Source organism: Sebastes umbrosus, chromosome 14, assembly GCF_015220745.1.
Source record: "Sebastes umbrosus isolate fSebUmb1 chromosome 14, fSebUmb1.pri, whole genome shotgun sequence".
Taxonomy (NCBI): Eukaryota; Metazoa; Chordata; class Actinopteri; order Perciformes; family Sebastidae; genus Sebastes; species Sebastes umbrosus.
The window spans coordinates 12852750-12875398 of NC_051282.1; the positions used below are offsets into that span (position 1 = coordinate 12852750).

Consider the following 22649-nt stretch of genomic DNA (forward strand, 5'->3'; position numbering starts at 1 on the left):
TCAAATGCAGAGTTTCTGAATACGGGCTGTGTGTATTTCCCTGTAGATTGAGTGTTTTGATACTTTCACAGTATTTATATAGGATTAAAGCCTGCTTTATAATAAAAAAAAAACATGAAAAAAACACTTTTTTATAATATGGGACCTTTAAGGTGCCATTTAGGTGGATATTAGAGTGAAATATTGTATTAGAAATGTTATTCCTGATTTTACTGTCGTATTGCGTTACTAGTTTCATGTTTGACTGTAACTCATTTTTATTGCTTCCTATCTTCACCAGAAACAAAAAATAAAAATAGATTTTTCATCTCAATAAGGATTTCTTGGTTGAAATCAAATTCATGAAATTTTTTTTTGTTTTTTAGATCGCCAGCATTTAAGCTAACGTGATTATGAGAGCTTAAAAAGACAGCAGGCTATTATCATTATCATTATTATTATAATTATAATTACACCATGACCAGACAAGCTGATCAAGACAACATAATCCGTCTCCATGGGAACGCTCTAAATACGGAGGCTCGCTTGGTTAACAGGAGCTGAAACGCGAAGCAGCAGCAGGAGGCCATGGCTGGACAATGACTGACGTGGAGAGTGTAAAGGAGTGAGTTACAAAGTTCAGAGGAGAAAACAAAGTCCTGAGAGCCAGACCCATCGCCTCTCTGAGTGAGCTGCTGTGGTTTCCACTGGACACAGCACCATGAGTCTGGATAAAGCAGAGCTGTGTGACTCTCTGCTAACCTGGGTAAGTTTGATGTTAGCTAACCATGCTAACAGCCTGCTAACAGGTGACAGCAGGTGTTGACTATACAGGAGGACATATAGGGTTACTGTTATAAGTGAATGCATCGGTTAATCGATAATTATCGGCTTTGTTGAGTAAGTAGGTTAACATATAAGCAGTTGTCAACCTACAGAAGTTAGCATGTTTGGAAAGCTAACAGTTGCTAGCCAGCCAAGCTAACTAACTAGTGTCCAAAGAGCTGCTGTCCTGACAATCACACTGCATTCCTGCTCTTCTCCTGCTGATTAATCCACCTTGCTGTACTGTTTCTAGCACTTTTAATGCATCAATGCAATGCTCTGGACCTTAAAGGCTTTTTAGTTGAATCTATGCAACTTTATAACACACTGGGCTTTTAAAAGTAGCAGGTGGTAGATCCTATGTGTTTGAAATTATAGTAGTTAATAGTTAGTTAGTTAGTTAGTTAGTTAGTTAGTTAGGTAAACACAAGTTTGTTCCTGGTGGTCTGTTTTTTAGCTTGTTATCTGTAAGCTACCAAACTGACTGTGGTGTCAGCAAAGTTGACTGCCAGAAAAAATAGTTTAGTGTAAGCTGATAAATGTATAGAGTAATGATTAGGTTATCCAACATAGTAATTTCTCAAATCCCACCAAGAGAAAACCCACCTGTTTGGCACTTTACCACCCAGAGGCAAGTGTACCTCTCTCAGAGAATTGATTTCAAAATACTCCTGCTGGTTTACAAAGCACTAAATGGTTTAGGGCCAAAATACATTTCGGATCTTCTGCTATGTAATGAACCATCCAGACCTCTCAGGTCATCTGGATCAGGTCTGCTTAGTGTCCCCAGAATCACAACTAGTTCAGTTTTTATGCACCAAATATTTGGAGCAAGCTCCAAGAAACCTGCAGGACCAACTCCAACTCTGAGTTCTTCTAAATCAAAGCTTAAAACTTTCCTGTTTGCTGCTGCTGCCTTTTATTAAACCAGATAATGATCTTATACTGCACTAGAGCTTTTACTCTTGTGTGTTATATTCTATTTTAGCTTCTATCCTATAGCTTTTATTTTTAGCTTGTTTTAATTTTTCTAATCTTTAATGTTTTTATAACTGTTTTAATTATGTCTTAATCTTCTTTTGCACTTTGTCGCAATGTTCTTGAATGTTTATGTAAAGCACTTTGAGTTGCCCTGTTGCTGAAATGTGCTCTACAAATAAAGCTGCCTTGCCTTACCTTAAGGACTAGCTAGCTAGCTAAACTAAGACACCAACTAATATTAATAGCTTGCTAAGTAGGACTGTAATTCCCTATAACTGCTTAGCAGCTATCATTTATGTATTGTAATTAAATACTAAATGGGTTTAGACAAACAAAATGTATTATTGTTTTGTAATATTCAGGCCATTATATATATTTTTTCTGCAGGTACCAAGTCGCTTTTTTAGTAACATTAAGCCTGTTTATATTCAAAAGTGTGTTCTTTGTAAAACAAAAAAAAGTATGCAACTTAGAGGTATTATTATTTACAACAATGGCCCATAGGAGTTTAGGCTTATGGATTATTATTTTTTTTACACACATAAACCGATTAAACCCACATTCATCAAAATGTATGTGTCTGTCTAGTTTAGATTTGGATAATAGTAGGGATGCACCGATCCAAATAGCGATACCGAGTACCAATCTGATACCAGTGTTAGATTTATAAGATGTATACCTCACTGTGTGGAAGAGACTGGGATCATTCTTTTATATGTAAGGCAACATCAGACTTGACTTAAACATTACTTTCCTAAGAAATAAATACATGGATATACATTTACTGAATTATTTATTATTAAAATAATAAATCCTGCACCAACAACTTGGTAAAAAATCTTCAAAAGTAACAGGAATTACAATTATATAAACATAGAATTGAATTGAATTGAATAGATCGGCCCCATTATCACCGATACCCAATCCAGCCATTTGAGTCAGTATCGGCCCCATCCGGTATTAGTGCATCCCTAGATAAAAGTTTAATAAAATATGGTTGTGCATCAAATGTATAACCAGCTTCATCAGAGGTTACTCCATTAATTCGTAATGTCTTCATTCTCAGTTGCAGACATTTAAGGTGCCGTCATGCAACAGCAAGCAGGACCTAACAAGTGGATTGGCCATTGCACAGGTGCTGCACAGAATGTAAGGGCTCACATATGTATAAGTATGCTGAAGTGTTTATAGTTGTTTTGATTATCTAAGTGCACAACATGAATTCAGGGGAAACATCTGGTAGAAATTCATTCAGAGCCTTCTCACTAAGATTTGCTTATCTGTGTGGTTAGCCCTAAATTGACCGTTGAATTGCACAAGGCCATTATCTATGCAAAATTTAAACCATTCAAAGAAAACAGTCTGGATTTGTGAGGTCAGCTTTTTTTAAAGATTGGTGGACTATAACTTATTTGTCCAGGCCTGATGACCTTTGTAGCTTGCGGTGGGACATTTGTGTTCATACCCACACAGATAAATATAATATAACTATTTTTGAATCAAAGCAAATGTTCTTTTTATTTTAATGTCACTAACTTAGAACCCACGGGTCAACGGTCGTGTCTAGATGGTTACCCACAAGTTGCGAAAATGTGCAAAACTCTTTCGAGACTCGCTGCCCGACAATCTATCCTAACCTTAAAGGGATAGTTTGGGTGTTTTGAAGTTGGATCATATGAGGTACTTATCTCATATAAGTACTTAGTAGATGACGGTCGGCACGCCCCCAGTTTGGAGAAGCAGACAGGAGTTACCGCACAGAACCAAAGCAATGTACTGTTGTGGACGAGGGCAGCAGCAAAACGTATTTTAGCCACTTAAAGAAAGCCCACCTAAAAAAATCAATATCAGTTTAAGTGTATGCTATATTTATAATATATTCACAGCTTTACCTTGCTGTCAGACAACCCTTTCCGACGGGGAACCGAAGCCAAAGCCACCAGACTCCATTGGGAAAAAACAGTAATTTTACCTGGCAGAACATGGGGGTTGCTGGACTCCCGCTGCCTCGATTGGTTAGTTTGTTAGTGTTATTGTGTGACTTTGGTGAATCCGAACTAACCAAATTCACACAATAAGACAAACAAACTAACCGATCGAGGCAACAGTGGACCAGCAACTTCCATAATCTGCGAGTTAAAGTTACTGTTTTATTCAATCGAGTCTGGTTGCTTTGGCAAGAGCGTAGATAACTGCTTCAGTTCCCCGGAAACATAGGCTGTATACCTGTCTCACAACAAGGTAAACTGGTGAAAATATTATAAATATAGCGTACACTTAAACTGATATTGATTATTTTAAGGTGATCCTTTCTTTTAGGTGGCTAAAATACATTTTGCTGCTGCCCCCGTCCACAGCAGTACTTGCTTTGCTCCCGTGTGGTAACTCCTGTCTACTTTTCCAAACTGAGGCGTGCTGACCGCCATCTACTGTAGGTAATACACTGACTATGGATAAGTACCTCATACAACCCCACTTCAAAACACCTGAACTGTCCCTTTTACTATTGAAGATAAATGCCTAACCTCAACATCTCGCGAGAGTTTCGCAATTTGTGGGTTACCTTCTAGACATGACCATTCTCAATTGTTTCTTGAGTTATTACACAACAAGAGCATTAGAGTGACATGTGACTGTTCTACTCAAATGTCATTGTGCTTAGCAGAACAGAAGCACAAGGCCTCGTTGCCCCGTGGCCTTCTGTGAATCTTGATGTCCAGTGATGTGTCGTCCTTGTCATCACTGGAGTTCTCTTTTTCTCTCATTAACAGAGACCCTTCTTGGTTTAATGAGACATGGCTGGGCAGGATCAAGGAGGAGAGCGGGGACAACTGGCGCCTCAAGGTAATTTGTGAAACAGCAGGATATGACAGGATACCCTACAGCCACCTAGAATAACCAAGATGTGTCAGGCTTTTCATTATCTCCTTTTCCCTCACTAAAATGAGGATCAAAATTGTAACTCTGATTTTTTTTTTTTTGTTCTTTCAGGTCAGCAACTTGAAAAAGATTCTTAAGAGCATGCTGGAATATTACCATGATGTAAGAAGATTGTGTTATTTTGACAAACTTTTAGTACACTTTTAAATCCGCTCAAGCCTCGATCCTAATGTCTCACCTTACTCTCCATGAACAGGTGCTCGGTCATCAGGTAACAGATGCGCACATGCCAGACGTGAACCTTATAGGAGAGATGGGAGATGTCACTGAACTGGGCAAGCTGGTACAGCTCGTATTGGGCTGTGCTGTCAGTTGTGAGAAGAAACAAGGTAAAGTGTGTGCTGTAAAAGGGGGTGAAAAGAAGAGCAAAATTAGATGCAGCCATCTGTGAAAATAACACACAGGATTAACTCAAAGTCAAATCACATGTTTTCTTGCTTTATATCACGGCCTGATCATCACAAGATGATAAACTGACCACATGATTTTTCCCCACACGAGAGATAATTTTTGCTAGGGCTGTCAATCGCCCAAAATAATTAATTGCGATTAATCACATAATTGTCCATAGTTAATTGCGATTAATTTCAACTAAATCACACATTTTTTATCTGTTCAAAATGTACCTTGAAGGGAGATTTGTTAAGTATTTAATACTCTTATCAACATGGGAGTGGGCAAATATGCTGCTATATGCAAATGTATGTATACATTTATTATTGGGAATCAATTAACAACACAAAACAATGACAAATATTGTCCAGAAACCCTCACAGGTACTGCATTTAGCATAAAAAATATGCTCAAATCATAACATGGCAAACTCAAGCCCAGCAGGCAACAACAGCTGTCAGTGTTTCACTGATGACTTGCCCCAAACTGCATGTGATTATCATAAAGTGGGCATGTCTGTAAAGAGGAGACTCGTGGGTACCCATAGAACCCATTTTCATTCACATATCTTGAGGTCAGAGGTCAAGAGATCCTTTGAAAATGGCCATTGACAGTTTTTCTTCGCCAAAATTTAGCATAAATTTGGAGCGTTATTTAGCCTCCTTCACAACAAGCCAGCAGGACATGGTTGGTACCAATGTATATTATCATAAAGTGGGCATGTCTGTCAAGGGGAGACTCTTGGTTACCCATAGAAACCATTTTCGTTCACATATCATGAGGTCAGAGGTCAAGGAACCCCTTTGAAAATGGCCATGACAGTTTTTGTCTCCTTTGTGACAAGCTATAGTATGACATGGTTGGTACCAATGGATTCCTTTTCTAGCTTTAAAACTGAGCCCGCTACACCCTAAAAATAGCAAGTTGCGTTAATGAAATTAGTGGCATTAAAACAAATTTGCGTTAACGCGTTATTATCAAGTTAACTTTGACAGCCCTACATTTTTCAAATTACAATTCAGAAGAAACATCAGCTTGATGAGCACTGGTTCTCTGAAAATACTAATAGATGCAGAGCTCTTTTGGTTTTTAGGAGAGTATTTGTGTTAATCTGCATTTGGCTGCACCTTCACGGCTCTTTGTTGTCTTCTTCTAAACAGAGCAAATCCAGCAGATAATGACACTCGAGGAATCTGTCCAGCACGTTGTGATGACAGCCATTCAGGAGGTGAGTGAGCCTCTCGCTTATCCTCTCGGTTGTCTCTACTTTGCATTAATCCCAGCTCTTAGTCATGGTTAATTCACAATCAAAGAAATCCGGATAAGCATAAGACTGAACAGAGTCCCAGAAACCGCTACTCTGAGATATTTCAAGAATATGTTTAGTGTTTTATTGGCACCCATAGGGTTGGAAATTAACGTGGGGAGATAAAAAAAAAACACCTGTTCGAGGTTTTACTAAACAAAGTTATTCAGAAAACCCAATAAAACTGCTTTTGGGAACAGTTATTGTGAGCTTTTCATTGACTTTGTTATGACTGCTTTGTTTTAGCTCTTATCAAAGGAGCCTTCATCAGAACCAGGAAGCCCAGAGACCTATGGGGACTTTGACTACCAGGTGAAACCCGCAACACTTTCACTCCCCCTCTTTTCTTCTTCACTCAGCGGATCTGTTACATCCCTCCTTTTGTGTTCTGCCTCACCCTTTCATCAATGTTTGCTCCCTCCTACTGGGATTAGTATGACATCTCCTCTGTCTTCATGTTCTGTTGGTTCTGTGTTTGCAGTCCAGGAAGTATTATTTTCTAAGCGAGGAGGCAGACGAGAAGTTGGACCTGAGCCAGCGCTGTCGAGACCTGGAACATCAGGTTGGTACACCAAACGGGGTCTACGTATTACTTGGCAAACATTTCCTGAGACCTTAAAGTTAGAATCCTTGAGATTTTAGGCCTGTTTGATTTGGCAACACGCACGGTAACTCAGTGTTGTAAGTACTCAAGGTCGGTCTTGGTCTTGAGACCGGTCTCAAGACCACTTTTTGAAGGTCTCGGCTTTGTCTTGGAATCAACCGCAATTTTTTCCGGCCTTGTCTCAGTCTCGTCTCGGAGTCTTATCTCGATCTCAGACAAAGAGGACTCAGGATTTTATTTCAAGACCACTACTGCGGGGATATAACTGAATTGTCTCTGCATTGTTTGATTTATTTGTTAACATCATTACTGACATTGCTCTGGTTTGCACGTTCCACATTTTATCGTTGGTCTCAGTCCCTCAAAGTCTTGGTCATGACTTGGTCTCGGTTTAGGTGGTCTTTACTACAACACTGCGGTTACTGATGGTGACATCAAGTGTTTTTTAATACAACGACCCAGAATTCAAGGGGCAGCAAACACTCCTTCAATAGAAGTATAATAGTGAGCAGCAACTAGCGTAACTGTTTTACAGTGCAGCCAAACAGACTCACAGTGGTTAAATAAATAAATAAATCAGTCAATAGTTGTCCTTTTTGCATCATACTTTGAGTAACTGCAATCTGATGTCATGCTGTAGTTTTCCACACAACAGCAGGGCAAAGTAAACTCGGTGACCTTGCCGAGAAGTTGGTATGCAGTCTGTCGCCTCCCAAAAAAAGCCCAGAATTTCACATCCCTGTCACGACTAACCTCTGTGACAACTACATTACACTTCCTGTGACCTCCTCACAATTAAAGCCGTCTCATGCTTCGCAGGTTGAACTCTTAACGAAGCAGTAGGTTGAACTGGAGCAAATATGATTAAAACAAGTTATTTTTATAAAACGGTCACTATATCCTGACAGTAGTGCATGAGACAGGTAATCTGAAAAAAAAAATAATGTGCCTCTGTGTCCTCCGGTGCTCCTAATGGCATCTGCAATATTTCACAGACTGGAGGAAAACAACCAATCAGAGCCGAGCTGGAGCCTTGCCGTATCTGAGCAGCTGTCAATCACTTGCAAACTCTGATCAAACAGTCAAACTAGGCTGCGCTGATCAAATATGAATCAATATTCTGTTACTGTAATGCCTATTTCTCTCCTCAAATGTTTTCAGAAACATCTTGTAGTGTACTTTTTAGCTGTAAAATGTGAAAGTTTGTGACCCGGCAGCCATGTTGAGATCAGTTGAGGAAATACCAAGCACCGCCCAGCAGCCGGAGTAAAATTTCTCATTTTACAGCTAAACGGTACACTACAAGATGTTTCTGAAAACAGTTTACATGAGAAATGGACATTACAGTAACAAAATATTGATTCATATTTGGTTAGCGCTGCCTAGTTTGACCGTGTGATCGGAGTTCAGGAGTGATTGACAGCTGCCTCCGTTGAATGAACAGCCAATAGGAACGCTCTCTCTCTCTCTCTGAAATGATCTGTGATTGGCCAAAGTCTCCTGTCACGGGCTAGATTTTTTAAAGCCTGTAAACAGAGCCATGAGGAGGTGCAGAAGTCTAGTTTTCTCTCAGAACACTAGAATTACAATATGCTGAAAGGTTGTTATGGAATTTTTGCCCAATGATGCCAAAAACATTCTTCCTACTGAAGCTTTATTGTGAAACAGCAGCTGTAAGAAATGTTGGGCTAGCAGTAACTTAATACGGCTCTGATACAGTGTTAGTAGAGTGAACAGCAAACAGCGAGGCTGATATCAATGAAATACAAATAGTAGTGCTGGATTACATGTTGCATCATTTCCTATGAATCCTGAGGGTAGGCAATTTCAATCCAGCGTGGGAATGGCGGGCTCCGCCACTCACATTTAAAACTACTATATAGAGAGGTTATTACTGGAGATAAATACATTAAAAGGTTATTGCTGTAAAACTGCTGACCATATAATGGTATCAAAAACGGGGTTTGGTTCCATGAAAATCTTAAGGATTCTAACTTTAAGATGGCAAACTTCTGCTTGGGTTTGTTTTATCCTCCATTTGTCTAACAAAGCTGTAATCAAAGCATTATTGCAAAAGGCAAACTATTTTGTGGTTTTGGAATAAAATAAAACCATTTCACCTTTTACATACCTGACTTTCAGATCCTTTTGAGGCCTGGTTTTGCTGTGTTCTGCTGTGGTTGTATCATGGTTTTGAATGTGTGTGCCTGCAGCTTCTGTGCTCTGGCCCTTATTGATTAGCCTGCCTGAGACATTGTTTGTGTTCCCAATGGCTTGTTTTTTGCACCACCAACTGAGAGTGGACTAATTTTGTGTATTTTAAAGATACACTCTAGTCAATAGTTGCGTAACATCAAGATAGACACATTGCCTTGGGACGGAGCAGTAGCCAACAATAATTTGTACTGCTCTCAGCCCACCTGTTTGTTTACTTACTTAGCCCACGCGTTAGGGATTAGTCATTTGTGTTGTTTTGAAAGCTATTTACTGTTGCTGGCCCTGTGCTAAAGCATGCAATCTGTCCTTAAAGTTCAGTGTAGGGTTTTGCTGTATTCAAACTGGAAAGATGTCCAGCGGGTAAGTATACGCTCCCCCTTTTTTAATGTTGGAATGCCAGCTTGTCTAACCATAACTCCAGTTCAGCCTGACTCAAACAAACATTTTGTACTGGAACTCCCTGAAAAGTAGAACATTTCTCCCCCTCTACTACAGTACAACCAATGTTATTAATGGTCCTCAATGAGCTCTGCATATTCATCTATTTATATTATGAGAATCTGGTTTTAACCCTGAGGGTAATGCTAACAACTTCACTATTGACAAAGTTCCATCTGCCGCAAACCAGCTGACTAACTAAGCTTTTGACGACCGAGCATGTGAAATGAGAACAAAGCATGTGTTGGCATGAAAACTGGTGAGTTTGTCGCCGTGTATCTGCGTTTTTCTTCTGTGTATCGTTTATTTTCAGAAAGACGTCAGTTGCTCATGTCCGCATTCTTGATATGTTCTTCCTTAAATCAGCGTTGAGGACTTTTCTGATGCATCTTCCGTCTCTTCCCTTTTTCCCTCCCTTCGTACTGCTGTGTATTTCTCACTTTGTGCATCTTCGTCATTTCTCTCTCAGTGGTCCATAGCCTAATGTCCCAGTCTTTACACCTGTTTTTACAATGTAAGCCTCTCTCTTCCGCCACAGTTGTCGGTGGCTCTGGAGGAGAAGTCGTCCCTACAGGCGGAGACGCGCTCCCTGAAGGAGAAGCTGAGCCGCTTCGACTCTCTCGACGTCTCCACCACTGCCATCACCGGCAAGAAGTTGCTGCTGCTGCAGAGTCAGATGGAGCAGCTTCAGGAGGAGAACTACAGGTACAAGCAGTACACACACACAGAATTGCTGAAGAGGACAGTTCAGGGTTTCTATCTAGTATTTAATGCGCAAGCAAAATACTCATCAGGCCTGTACATAATAGACATTTTTACATTTAAAGAATTTGTTTGACTTTTAAAAGATGTAGCTGGAGATTTTTCAGCATTCATTAACATCATGTACACACGATGCAAATCAAATGCTATTGCCGAGTCATATTGCTCCATTCAGTATCTCACAATGAGCCTATTCAGTTTACTCAGTTACACCACAAACCACTGCTCTGGTATCATATACATCCCACTCAGACTGGAGAACAGCAGAGATGACATCCGTGTCCGGGGAGAGGTACTGGAGCGCGAGGCGAGCGAGCTGCAGCAACGGAACGAAGAGCTGACCAGCCTGGCGCACGAAGCCCAGGCCCTCAAAGACGAGATGGACATTCTCAGGTGAGACCAGACGCCTCCGACATCCCACCCAATCACGTTGAATTTATTGTGGAAAAACAGCGCAGGCCTTCTCACGAGCTCACCCAAGTTTGTACTCAGCCCAACTGCAGAAAGTCACGCTTGGTGGGCGTTGAGTCACATGGACACTGAGGGGTTGTTTTGTTCTCTGCTTTGTAGCTTTCCAACAGAGCATCTTGGGATTGTGTAATGTCAAACTAGGGAAGACTCAATATATTGATGGATTTGTTAAAATGCAATTCATTCAGAATTAACAGTGCCTTCCATGCAAAGAATTCCCCTATGTGAGAATGTGAAATATATTGTAAATATTGGCTGACAATTATTGTTGAGTCGATAGTTGGTCAGCTTCTGAAATTGATGTAAATAAGACAACTTAAATGAACCAGTCCTTTTATTGAGACGAGTCGGTAAAGCACCATGTTGGCTGAAAATGTATCTTGTGTCTTTTAAAGGATAAGTCTGGTGATATTCTGCATTTTTTTTACTATCAATAAATAAATGTACAGATATCATATAAACCTAAGGAATCCCTTGGTACCAACTATGTCATGCTAGTTTGTTTGGAAGGAGGCTAAATAACACTACGAAGTTACGCTAAATTTTGGCGAGGAAAAACTGGCATGGCCATTTTCAAAGGGGTCCCTTGACCTCTGACCTCAAGATATGTGAAGGAATTATGAATTATTCTTATTATATATAGTAATGATCTGTAATCTATAGTAATTAATTATTATTATAATAATGTAAATGGGTTCTATGGGTACCCACTAGTCTCCCCTTTACAGACATGCCAACTTTATACTACTCCTATGCAGTTTGAGGCAAAAATCCAAGGTCTTGGTATCTTAATGTGGTATTTTGAGGGGAATATTGATAATTTTTTATCACTTCTTGAGTGGTAAAAAATGGTTAAATTTAGCCCCAAATCTGTGTAACAAATGGTTTCAACCCAAAAATTGCTGCGACAACTTATGAGGCATAATAGAGCATGGAAATGGCATCATATACTTCTATCATAATGTTCTAAGCTCTTATACACTTTCACAATTTATTTTAATCAATTCATTATTTTTTTATTCTGATATATGACTAGAACAACTTGACACACAGTGCTGAGCACACTGCATCTCAAATTAATCTTCAGGTTCCCAGCTTTCAGATGATGTACACCACTTCTATGTGACATCTACTGTTGACCTGCTATCTCCCCCTAAAGACCCCCTGCACCCCCCTAAAAAACAGGTCTAAGTGGGTCTCTTGGGGTTAACAAGTATTGTCTGTGTAGACATAACCTACTGTAGCATATTCCTATGTGCAATAGAGCCCAGTTGTTGTCCAAAAACTATTAAAAACACACCAGTGAGGTTCACCGTCGCATTGGGCGAGATGTTCCTTTTTTACCATGAACTGGGCACTGTAGTTTATTTTCAGTCAATCCCACATACATGGTTTTGGTGTTGTAAATACTCACTAGCAGAAAGAAAGAAGTTGAAAAGTATTGAGAGACAAACTAACACATTGTTGGTTTTGATCTTTTCAAGGGATTTTTAAAATGCAGAACATCACCAGGCTTTTCCTTTAAGCAGTAGTTCATCTATTATCAATTTACACTCACAGAAACAACTCCCACACTGCCCACACACAGACGTCCATTCAGCTCCACTCTGACATCTGTGTTGATAATATGAATTTCATGCATTGACACTGGCTTGCGTCAGAGTTGTTGGTGTTCAGTAGTTAAGTACACATCCACACGGATGTATTGTGTTTAACGAAAAAGTCATGTTTCTGAGCCGGTACTCAACGCCTCCCACGCCGTCCTCTCATCCCCCGCAGGCACTCGTCTGACCGGGTGAACCAGCTCGAAGCGCTGGTGGAGACGTACAAGAGGAAGCTGGAGGATCTGGGAGACCTGCGCAGACAGGTGCGCCTCCTGGAGGAGCGCAACACCGTGTACATGCAACGCACCTGCGAGCTGGAGGAGGAGCTCCGCAGGGCCAACGCTGTCCGCAATCAGCTGGACACCTACAAGAGACAGGCAAGCTGTGGGTCCAGAGGAGGAGGATGAGGAGGGGGAGTGATACTTGTTCCTGTGTTGACGTCCAAGTGATGTTAAACACAGACTGGTCTGTGCACGTGTTTAGAAAACCTTGCAGTTTTTATAGAGAGCCCTTGCCAACACAGACTGTTGCTATGCTCTCTTACTTGCAGGCTCATGAGCTTCACACCAAGCACTCGGCAGAGGCCATGAAAGCTGAGAAATGGCAGTTTGAGTACAAGAACCTTCACGACAAGTATGACGCACTGCTGAAGGAGAAAGAAGTGAGTTGGTAAACATTGTCAGGAAAACAAAAGTTCAATTGTGTAAGGGGAAAGAATGAGCACATGCCGCTTAGAAAGTGTTTTTGTTATGCTGTTTTATCAGCGTGGAGCATCTGTCTGATATCACGCTCACACACTTAAGCCCTGTCTTATTACTAGACAATGTTACATGCAGTAATATAGTAAATCAACATTAATTATGACTATTACAGGACACACATTCCTGCAGGAGGAATTGTTGCCAGGCAAATATCGTACTATTCTTCAGTGGACTCCCACGTTGTGTGTCAATTCTAACACCTTCTGCAAACTGACAGGAGTGATTAATGTCCTCGGTTACCCGTGGGAGTAATTAAGAAATACATACTGTACTGACATGAAGTGTACATTTATTTTGTACTACTTCTAGGTGGTGTGTGTGAGTGTAGAGAAAATGAACTCATTGCTCTGTGGGGTTTTGAAAGTCATGCGGTAATGTAAATCTGATGTCCCCCAATTACTATTAGTCTAAATGTAAAATGACCAGGCAATTTTTGTGTGCATACCACAGCTGGTCTAACAAAACCTTTATTACTTTTTTTTTTTTTTTTTTATGCCTCTGTGCCAGCGACAGCCGTGGCCAGTTTTCGGTTTGTCCTTCCGTACGTCCGTACCATTCTCATCAAAGCAATATCTCAAGAACACCTGGAGTGAATTTCTTCAAATTAGGCACAAACATCCACTTGGACAAAAGGATGAACTGATTAGGTTTTGGTGGTCAAAGGTCAAAGGTCAAAGGTCACAGTGACCTCCCAAAACATGTTTTTGGCCGTAACTCAAGAATTCATATGCTACTTATGACAATTTCATACAAATGTCTAACAGGATAAAATGATGGCAACTTGGACAGACATGGATGTAAACTGCAACTTGACTGGTTCACAGAGGCATACAACTGTTAGGCGGTAATTCTAGCTTTATATATCAGATTTTTTTATATTTATATAATTTATATATTTGGCATTTTAGCCTTTATTTGACAGTTGGTGAAGATAGAGAACGAAAATGTTGGGAGAGGTAGTGATATGACCTGCAACACAGACTGCGCAACCAGGAATCGTACCATGGACGTTGTAGTTATGTGGTACATGCCTTAACCATTAAACTATCTGGGCGCCGCGCTTGCTTTGTTTTGTTTTGAATTTTCCCTTCCACACATGGCAGTTTCATACTTGCTTGAATTTATAGATGCCATTGGCCTAACAATTCAAAACATACAAACTGAAGCAGTATGAAATGAAGCTGAAAGTCTGTGTTACGTTGTGCTTTGTTCTCCAGCGTCTGATCTCGGAAAGAGACACACTTCGGGAGACAAATGATGAGCTCAGGTGTGCTCAAGTCCAACAGAAGTGTCTCAGTGGATCTGGTGAGTTGTAATTGCACACAATTTAGAAACAAAGAACTGAACTGCAAGATGGTAAAATAATCAAAAGCAAAATTCCACTTGTGGTAGAATACATATCTATATTCAGTGTATTACCTACAGTAACTTAGATGGCGGTCAGCACGCTCCCAGTTTGGAGGACCACGCAGGAGTACCAGCACATGAGCTAAGCAATGTACTGCTGTGGACCAGCAAAGAGTATTTTAGCCGTCTAAAAATCTGTTTAATTGTACACTACATTAAGAATACTTTCCCAGCTTTATCTTGCTGTCAGACAGCCCTTCTATATCTATGCTCTCTTCAAAGCCACCAGAGTCCTTTGACAAAAACAGTAATTTTACCTCGCAGAACACGTGAGTTGCTGGTCTACCGCTGCCTGAAACTGTCAGTTTGTTTGTTATTGTGTGACTTTTGAGTTTTAAAGGGTTAGTTGGATTCACCAAAGTCACACAATAGCACAAACAAACTAACCAATGGAGGCAGCGGTAGACCAGCAACTTCCGTGTTCTGCGAGGTAAAATTACCTTTTTGTCAAAGGACTCTGGTGGCTTTGAAGAGAGCACAGATGGATGTAACTGCTTCAGTTCCCCACCGGGAATGGGCTGTCTGACGGCAAGGTAAAGCAATTAAGATATTCTAAATATAGCGCAGGTAATACACCGACTATGGATAAGTACGTCATACAACCCCACTTCACCCCACAAAAAAATCTGAACTATCCCTTTTTTAAAGGACCACCATTCACAATTTTGGAGCAGTATGTGTTGATGGCTGACCATTAATTAACCTCGTACAGACATATACATGTAAAGCTGTTCTGTGAAAACAAATTTATTTTTCTGATTAAAACAAAAATATGCAAATCTGGCTATTTAATGAAGCAGAGTTAAGTTACCCCGCTGACACCTAATCTCTCTCTCTTTCTTACTCTCTCTGCAGGAGGCTTGTGTGACAATGGTGTCACAGTAGGAAACCTCGCAGCAGAGATCATGCCTACTGAGCTCAAGTACGTCTGCTCTGCTGTGTCTGTGTGTGTATAAGCTGTGGTGTGGGGGTTCATGTGTACATAGCAACCATATTTGAAGCGTAACTGATGAGATTTCCCTTCTGAACCCGTAACAGACATACATCGGTGTCACTATGAGTAGCCCACTCGTGCCCTATATTCATCTTCTCTAATCTGGCCCCTGAAATAGCGACACATGCCAGGGCTGCACATTTGGCCGGGGCGTTGTCGGAGAAAGGCGCGGCCAACTCGGCAGGCCATTCTCGCCTCTGCCACACACTCATTTTTATCTCTACTCCATTTCCCCCCCATCCCTTTCCTTCACCTCCTATTCCCCCTCTTTTCTCATTGCTCTTTCCCCTCGGACAGGGAGACGGTGGTGCGTCTACAGAGTGAAAATAAGATGTTGTGTGTCCAGGAGGAGACCTACAGGCAGAAAGTAGTGGAGGTACAGGCTGAGCTGGAGGAGGCTCAGCGCAGCAAGAACGCCCTGGAAACTCAGAACAGGTAGGGGGAGGGGTGTGTGTGTGTGAACATAACATGATGTCCAAGTTCTTGTTCACTTGTGTTAAGCAATCATTCCCCTTCTAGGCCACCATATTGTGTGTTCCTGGACATTAATCTGGGTGTTTGGCTGATGGTAGGAGTGATATCTGCCTAAATGTCAACTCACCCTCTGGACTGTGTGCTCAACTGAGCTGTGTGGGCTGGACTGGAGGACAGACAGCAGAAAGCCAGATTGTCCCTTGACTGTGTGTGTGTGTATGTGTGTGTTTACATGCCTGTGGGCATGTGGACATGTGGGTGGACTGCTTGTGTGTGTTTGTGTGTGTGTGTGTGTGTGTCCATGCAACACCAGGCCCAGGGTGTGGGAAGCATCCTCAGCAACAGTAACAGGAGGAGAGGAGTGGAGCGAGCATGCTCAGTAGAGAGCAAAGCCGTGAATGGCCAGGCAGAGACACTTGGGGGAGTGGACGAACACCGCCTGCAGCAGATGTACACAGATCCACATGATACTTTGCATACATCTCCCACCCACAGTATCAACTTAATAACCTTGTGTTTCATCTCTACCATCGACCTCCCCGTTTGTTTGTTACTCTCTCCACAATGTTCCTTTTCAAACCCTTTTATTTTCTCTCTCTGTCTCTGTTTCTTGTATCTTTTTTGTTCCTAACATTTCGTCTTGTCCCTCCCTTGTCCTTGTTTGCTTCCCAGATTAAACGAGCAGCAGATCTCAGAGCTGCGTTCTCAGATCGAGGAGCTCCAGAAAGCGCTCCACGATCAGGACAGCAAGACTGAGGATGTGAGTCCATCAATCAAACTTTATTTGTATAGCACCCTTTCATACAGATTAGTGCAGTTTCAAAGTGCTTCACAGATGACTGAAAATAAGACCAAACAAGTGTAGACCTTGAAAACGGAAAAGACAAAAACAGTTCAACAATTTAACAATTTGATAATTTCAGACAAATGCACATGATAAAATAATATGATAAAAATGTAATAAAGTAGAATTAAAAGCTATAATAACAGTTATAGTAGTAAAACAGTGTGAAGTAAAAACTAGATTAATAAAAATACAATTATACGCATTTAATACAATAAAATAAGTGATTAATAAAATATCAATAAAATATATTAAAATTTTACAACTTAAATTAGAGCTGTCAATTGATTAAAATATTTAATCGCGATTAATCACACATTTTGTTATCTGTTCAAAATGTACCTTAAAGGGAGATTTGTCTAGTGGGATGGGAGTGGGTAAATATGCTGCTTTATGCAAATATGTGTGTATATATATATATATATATATATATATTTACTATTGTAAATCAATTAACAACACAAAATGACAAATATTGTCCAGAAACCCTCACAGGTACTGCATTCAGCATAAAAAATATGCTCAAATCATAACATGGCAAACTGCAGCCCAACAGGCAACAACAGCTGTCAGTGTGTTGACTTGACTATGACTTGCCCCAAACTGCATGTGATTATCATAAAGTGGGCAAAGGGGAGACTCGTGGGTACCCATAGAACACATTTTCATTCACATATCTGGAGGTCAGAGGTCAAGGGACCCCTTTGAAAATGGCCATGACAGTTTTTCCTCGCCTAAATTCAGCGTAAGTTTTGAGTGTTATTTAGCCTCCTTCACGACAAGCTAAATGACACAGTTGGTACCAATGGATTCCTGAGCTACTGCACTTCCTGCAGCAGTCAAGGAACCTTCTTCCTTCTCCTCTGCCCACTTTTGTTATAACTCCCCACATCACAAGCTATTGTTTAATCATATTGACAGAATATTGAAACATAGTGTGCACGTGAAAACTTCTTTTCCTTATGAAACTGATCAACTAGATGCATGGCATATTGAGTATATTGAAAAGTTGACTGTTGAAAATGCTTGCAGTGTTTGTTCCACTTTGATACATGTTGTGTGGGAATTTAACCCATGTTTGCTGTGGTGATTCTCTGTTAACGCCTGCCCCTCTCTGTCTGTCTCTCTGCGCCTGCCCCCATCGATCAACTATGCCAAAATCAGGCCATCGTAAGTACGGCCCACCCTCTGTCCAACTGGCCCATGATTTAACTCTTTGTCAGCTTGACTTTTGCAGCTTTATACTGAGTGTTTGTGTGTTATCTAGAAAGACTTGCGTGTTAGTTTAGAGTTTAATGTGTTTTTCTGTTCTTCTTTGAAGTCCTCCTTACTGAAGAAAAAGCTTGAAGAGCATTTGTAAGTACTGCTTCCTACAGATTATTTATCCATGTGGGTCCCAAACAAAAGTGAGCTCACTCACTCTTGATGTGGTTATTGCAGGGAGAAGCTCCACGAAGCTCACTCAGATCTCCAAAAGAAAAGAGAGGTCATTGATGACCTAGAGCCCAAAGTGGACGGCAACAGTAAGTCATTACATGCTCTCAAATGCTCAAATGCCTCTTTGAGCACCCGTCAGCGTCCAGTCCTGCCTTCCTAACACTTTCTTTATTTTTCTCCCTCTCAGTGGTAAAGAAGATAGATGAACTCCAGGAGAGCCTGCGGAAGAAGGATGAGGACATGAAGCAGATGGAGGAGCGATACAAGCGCTATGTGGAGAAGGCGAGAACGGTCAGTCCGCCTAAATGGAACATGCTGTCCTCATGATATGGCTATAAAATAAAACTGAGGGTTATTTTTTCACTGGTTAAAGGGAGACTCCACAAATTTACACATCAAAGTCTGTTTACGGGAGTATTACTGCATATGTGAAAAAAAGTTGTTAAGCCTTTTGTGTCTCCAGGGGGAACTGTATGAAATCTGATAAATTTGCCTCACTTGAGAGAGCATCTGTTGGGTCAAAAGCGTAGAAATAGAATAGGAGTAGAACCGTCATTGAACTGTTTTCTGTGGTCATTTGACAGGTACAAAAGGAAATTGCGATTGTTGTAAGTTGTTAAGGTGACAACACGTCAGTCGGGGCATAAAATGTGGTCACAGCTCAACGGGAAGTAATATTCTGAATCCTACTACAGTGAAGACATGCGGGTTACCCTTCTAGACCTTCTAGAAGAGATGGTAGCCCCCCCGAGTTGGGAAACTCTCGCGAGATGGTTAAGGTTAGGCATTGACCTCGAAGTCTTGCGAGAGTTTTTGCTAATTTTTGCCAGATTTTGCAGTTTACAGGTTACCTTCTAGACACGATCTTACTCTGTGGATGCAGCTCAGAGACCAATGGCTGTCTAGTTAGCTAGGTAGCTTGTCCTTCTCCGGAGCGACGGGGAGTGAGGCGGCGGGACCGTAAAACCCGCCAGCCTGCTTTTAATCTCATTTTCTGTAAACAGTATAACGTTAAGAGCACGGCAGAATTAGCTCAGGAACTCAGGAACTCAGCTCGCTAATTCCAATGGTTACAGAAAATGAGTCAGACAAAGTTGTTGTCATCTGGCGATAGCAATGTGCTTTCCTACGCTGTGACAAGAGCGTGTGGATGAAGGATTAAATTGTTAAATTTGACTCATTTACTCCGGCTCTTTAAGCTTCGTAATGTTACTACTCCTCTGTTCGTTTTAGTTGTTACTGCAAAACCTCATCTCAGTGAGTCCGTGACTTGGCCTAAGGTGGTTTAGTTTATACAGAAGTTTGCCCGCTACAACCGTCTTGATGGCCCAATCCCAGTGTCCACACTCGCAGACTCGCAGGCTTTGAGGCGCGTGAGGGTTTAGGGTTGTCCCACTGTCTCTCTCGCAGACATTTTGAGCCCTTTATGAACACTTTACGTAAGTCCGCATTTCTGCAGACTTTACCTGAGGGGATTACCCACAAGTCATAGCATTGTATTGTTAAACACAGGGTTACCACAGTTACCAGGGGTAGCCTGGAGGCGTTTAAAAAAAAAAGTAAACAAAGAGGACGGCACATGGTGTTCAGCCAGGCATATTTCAATTTACACAGAACCATTAACATTAAGGATTTAAGATGGTACATAAAATAACACATGGAATCAGAGGAATGCAGCATTACACTATATTACACACCTGGTTTATTCATCAACCAGTTCTTTGAATTTTGCATTATGAAGTCTGACAAAAACAAGTAAATAGATTTTTTGACAGTTACCTCTAGTCTCGTAAGGCAAGAGCCTGGAAGACGTTCAAACAGGCAAATAGAAACTCACAATTGCCGTCGTCAAGGTAACATGATATGTTTCCTCAAAGTGCTGTCCCATTCATATTTCTACCATTTCAAGCCCTCGCAGCCTCTCACACGCAACCATTTACCAGGTGACGCTAGTCAGATCAAATCAGCGGAGTAATCTTGAAAAAAATGATCTTTGTGTGCAGGTGATCAAAACCCTGGATCCCAAGCAGCAGCCGGTGCCTGCGACTCCTGACATTCAGGCACTGAAGAACCAGCTGACGGAGAAGGAGAGAAAAATCCAGCACCTGGAGGTATGAACCGTTTTGACGTAAAGCGACAAAGTGGGTCACTCTAGCTCTTTAAATCCCACTAATGCATGATGATCTGTTGCTTTGCGCAGCATGACTATGAGAAGAACAGAGCCAGACATGACCAGGAGGAGAAGCTCATCATTACTGCATGGTACAACATGGTAAGTGAGTGTACAAATGCATAAAACATGGAGAAGGCCTAAAGGCATTTTATGGTTTTTCATGTGTTGTTTTTCTCTGCAGCTGAAAACAGTTCTACCCCTTTTGGTTTTATGAAACTCAGAAAAGAGTTTTGAGGCCAAACAAGGATTTTACTGGATGGAGATGATTTGCACGAGACACCTTCACACCCACACCTGATTCTTCATTCTTACTTTGTGTCTCTCTTTCTCAGGGGATGGCGTTGCATCAGAAGGTGTCTGGCGAGCGACTGGGTCCCTCTAACCAGGCCATGTCCTTCCTCGCTCAGCAGAGGCAGTCCACCAACGCCAGGAGAGGCCTGACACGGCACCGTCCCAGATAAGACGTCCGGGCATGAGAACACACATGCTTAAAGGACGCATAGAGGAGACGAGGTGATCCACAGTAGACTTCACCTGAACTCCCTGTATCTTTGCCTTAATGCCTTTACACTGGATCGCTGCACCTCAGAGAGTATTCTTCATGCTGCTGCTGCCCCCTGCTGGCTCTTAATGGTACGAGAATGTTTATTTTCTCTGCGGAGCCCCGAAGGAGAGAGGTACTCTACTGTTGATTAGACTCAGAGTAAACTCACAGAAACAGAATGGAGTAGAGGGATTTTTACGGCCTGAAAAAAAGGTTGTCTAACCTTTTTAGGTGACTTTTATTTCCTCTTTAGCCTCGTGGACTAGATCCTGTTTCTTTAAAGTCTGTTTTAAATCCTTTTTTTTATCTTTTATGTTTTACAATAGGATGGAATGTGAACTAGTTTTGTCAAGGTTACAGCTCAAATGTGGTGGACAAGAGAGGGGTTATTATTGGTTTTACAATTAAGTGCTAAAGAAGACATAAGGCCACACAGGCTGTAGACTGAAAACATCATCACATTCAGCCGTTTAGTACGTCTCCTCGTTTTTTTGCATCTGTTTTGAATTTTCTCGTAACTTTTATTTTTGTCGTCTTGATCATGTGTTTTGAGGTGAGTTTTTTTTTTTGTTTTAATTCGAAAGATCTCGAAAAGATGTAAAGACCATGAGGCTTTAGACTTTTTTCACCTTTGTATTCACTTGAATAATTTTCCCTAAAACTTAATATTCATAATAAGAATTAAATACACCAAAGCACTTTCCTAGAAGGGTGGGTTCGTTTTAGTGCCTCACAGAAAACTAAAAATACTCCCTCTATGGAGACTGAAGTTTAAGATATTCGCAGTGTCCCCGTCTCCCCGTCTCATTTGGCACAAATAGATTTTACTTAAAGAATACGTCGCACTGCAGGCTCCTTTTCCTGTGGCTGCTGATAATGTGACTTCTGCATACGATATTTCTTAATGTTCTCCAAATATGAATTTATTACTTCAAGATTTTTTTTTTTCATTCCCTTCCCTCTTCCCAAAGATCGAAACAAGGTATTGGTTGTGGGTTGGACCTAATTGCACTCACCACTTTAGACTCCAAACTGAATATAGGTGATGGAAAGCCTCGGTAGTTTCTCACAAAGACTGGAAAACCAATACACAATGTGATTGAGTCCATTATGATAAAAACACTAATACTAATAATGACTCAGCTAATGGCTGTTTACCGCTGCTAGACCTCATTTAGAGTTCAATGAACTGGAAGGAAATGTATTCATCAATACGCTGGAATTCTTTTGCCATCTGTTGACAGGAAATCGGAGGCGGGTAGAAAGTTATCAACACTACGCCTGCCTTTATTCACTTCTGGTTAATTTCCCTATCTCAACAGATGTAGTCATTTTAATCTGTCCCATATCAGAGCTACTGTTTTATGACTTGTACTTGTTCCCTGGAAATGTTCGTGCTATGGACTACGCAGACCAGAATTCTGCTGTTGTGTTCACATTTTTCTCCTAATAATTCATTGTTTGAGTTGATATTTATGGTGTTACGTCATTAACT

The 22649-nt window shown here is 41.0% G+C and overlaps 1 protein-coding gene and 1 long non-coding RNA gene across 3 annotated transcripts; one reads left to right on the plus strand and one right to left on the minus strand.

Annotated features, from left to right (window-relative positions):
• The first annotated feature begins 515 nt into the window (after positions 1-515).
• Positions 516-21395, plus strand: LOC119500970 (protein Hook homolog 2-like). Of its 2 annotated transcripts, XM_037791019.1 has the most exons (23): positions 516-745; positions 2852-2934; positions 4557-4629; positions 4777-4827; positions 4922-5054; positions 6279-6346; positions 6671-6736; positions 6906-6986; positions 10222-10388; positions 10698-10838; positions 12696-12897; positions 13071-13181; positions 14499-14586; positions 15544-15610; positions 15980-16117; positions 16829-16916; positions 18165-18170; positions 18322-18356; positions 18441-18523; positions 18625-18728; positions 20441-20548; positions 20638-20709; positions 20943-21395. In XM_037791019.1, the coding sequence occupies exons 1-23, from the start codon at positions 701-703 to the stop codon at positions 21069-21071; spliced, it is 2139 nt and encodes a 712-aa protein (XP_037646947.1). In that variant the 5' UTR covers positions 516-700; the 3' UTR covers positions 21072-21395. The 2 variants fall into 2 exon arrangements, with proteins under 2 accessions (XP_037646947.1, XP_037646948.1); XM_037791020.1 differs by lacking the exon at positions 18165-18170.
• On the minus strand, positions 6993-19036 carry LOC119500984. The gene is made up of 4 exons (XR_005209736.1): positions 19026-19036; positions 13742-13746; positions 9656-9660; positions 6993-7348 (listed from the first exon to the last, which is right to left on the minus strand). It is a non-coding gene; the product is annotated as an uncharacterized LOC119500984 (long non-coding RNA).
• Positions 21396-22649: the final 1254 nt, after the last annotated feature.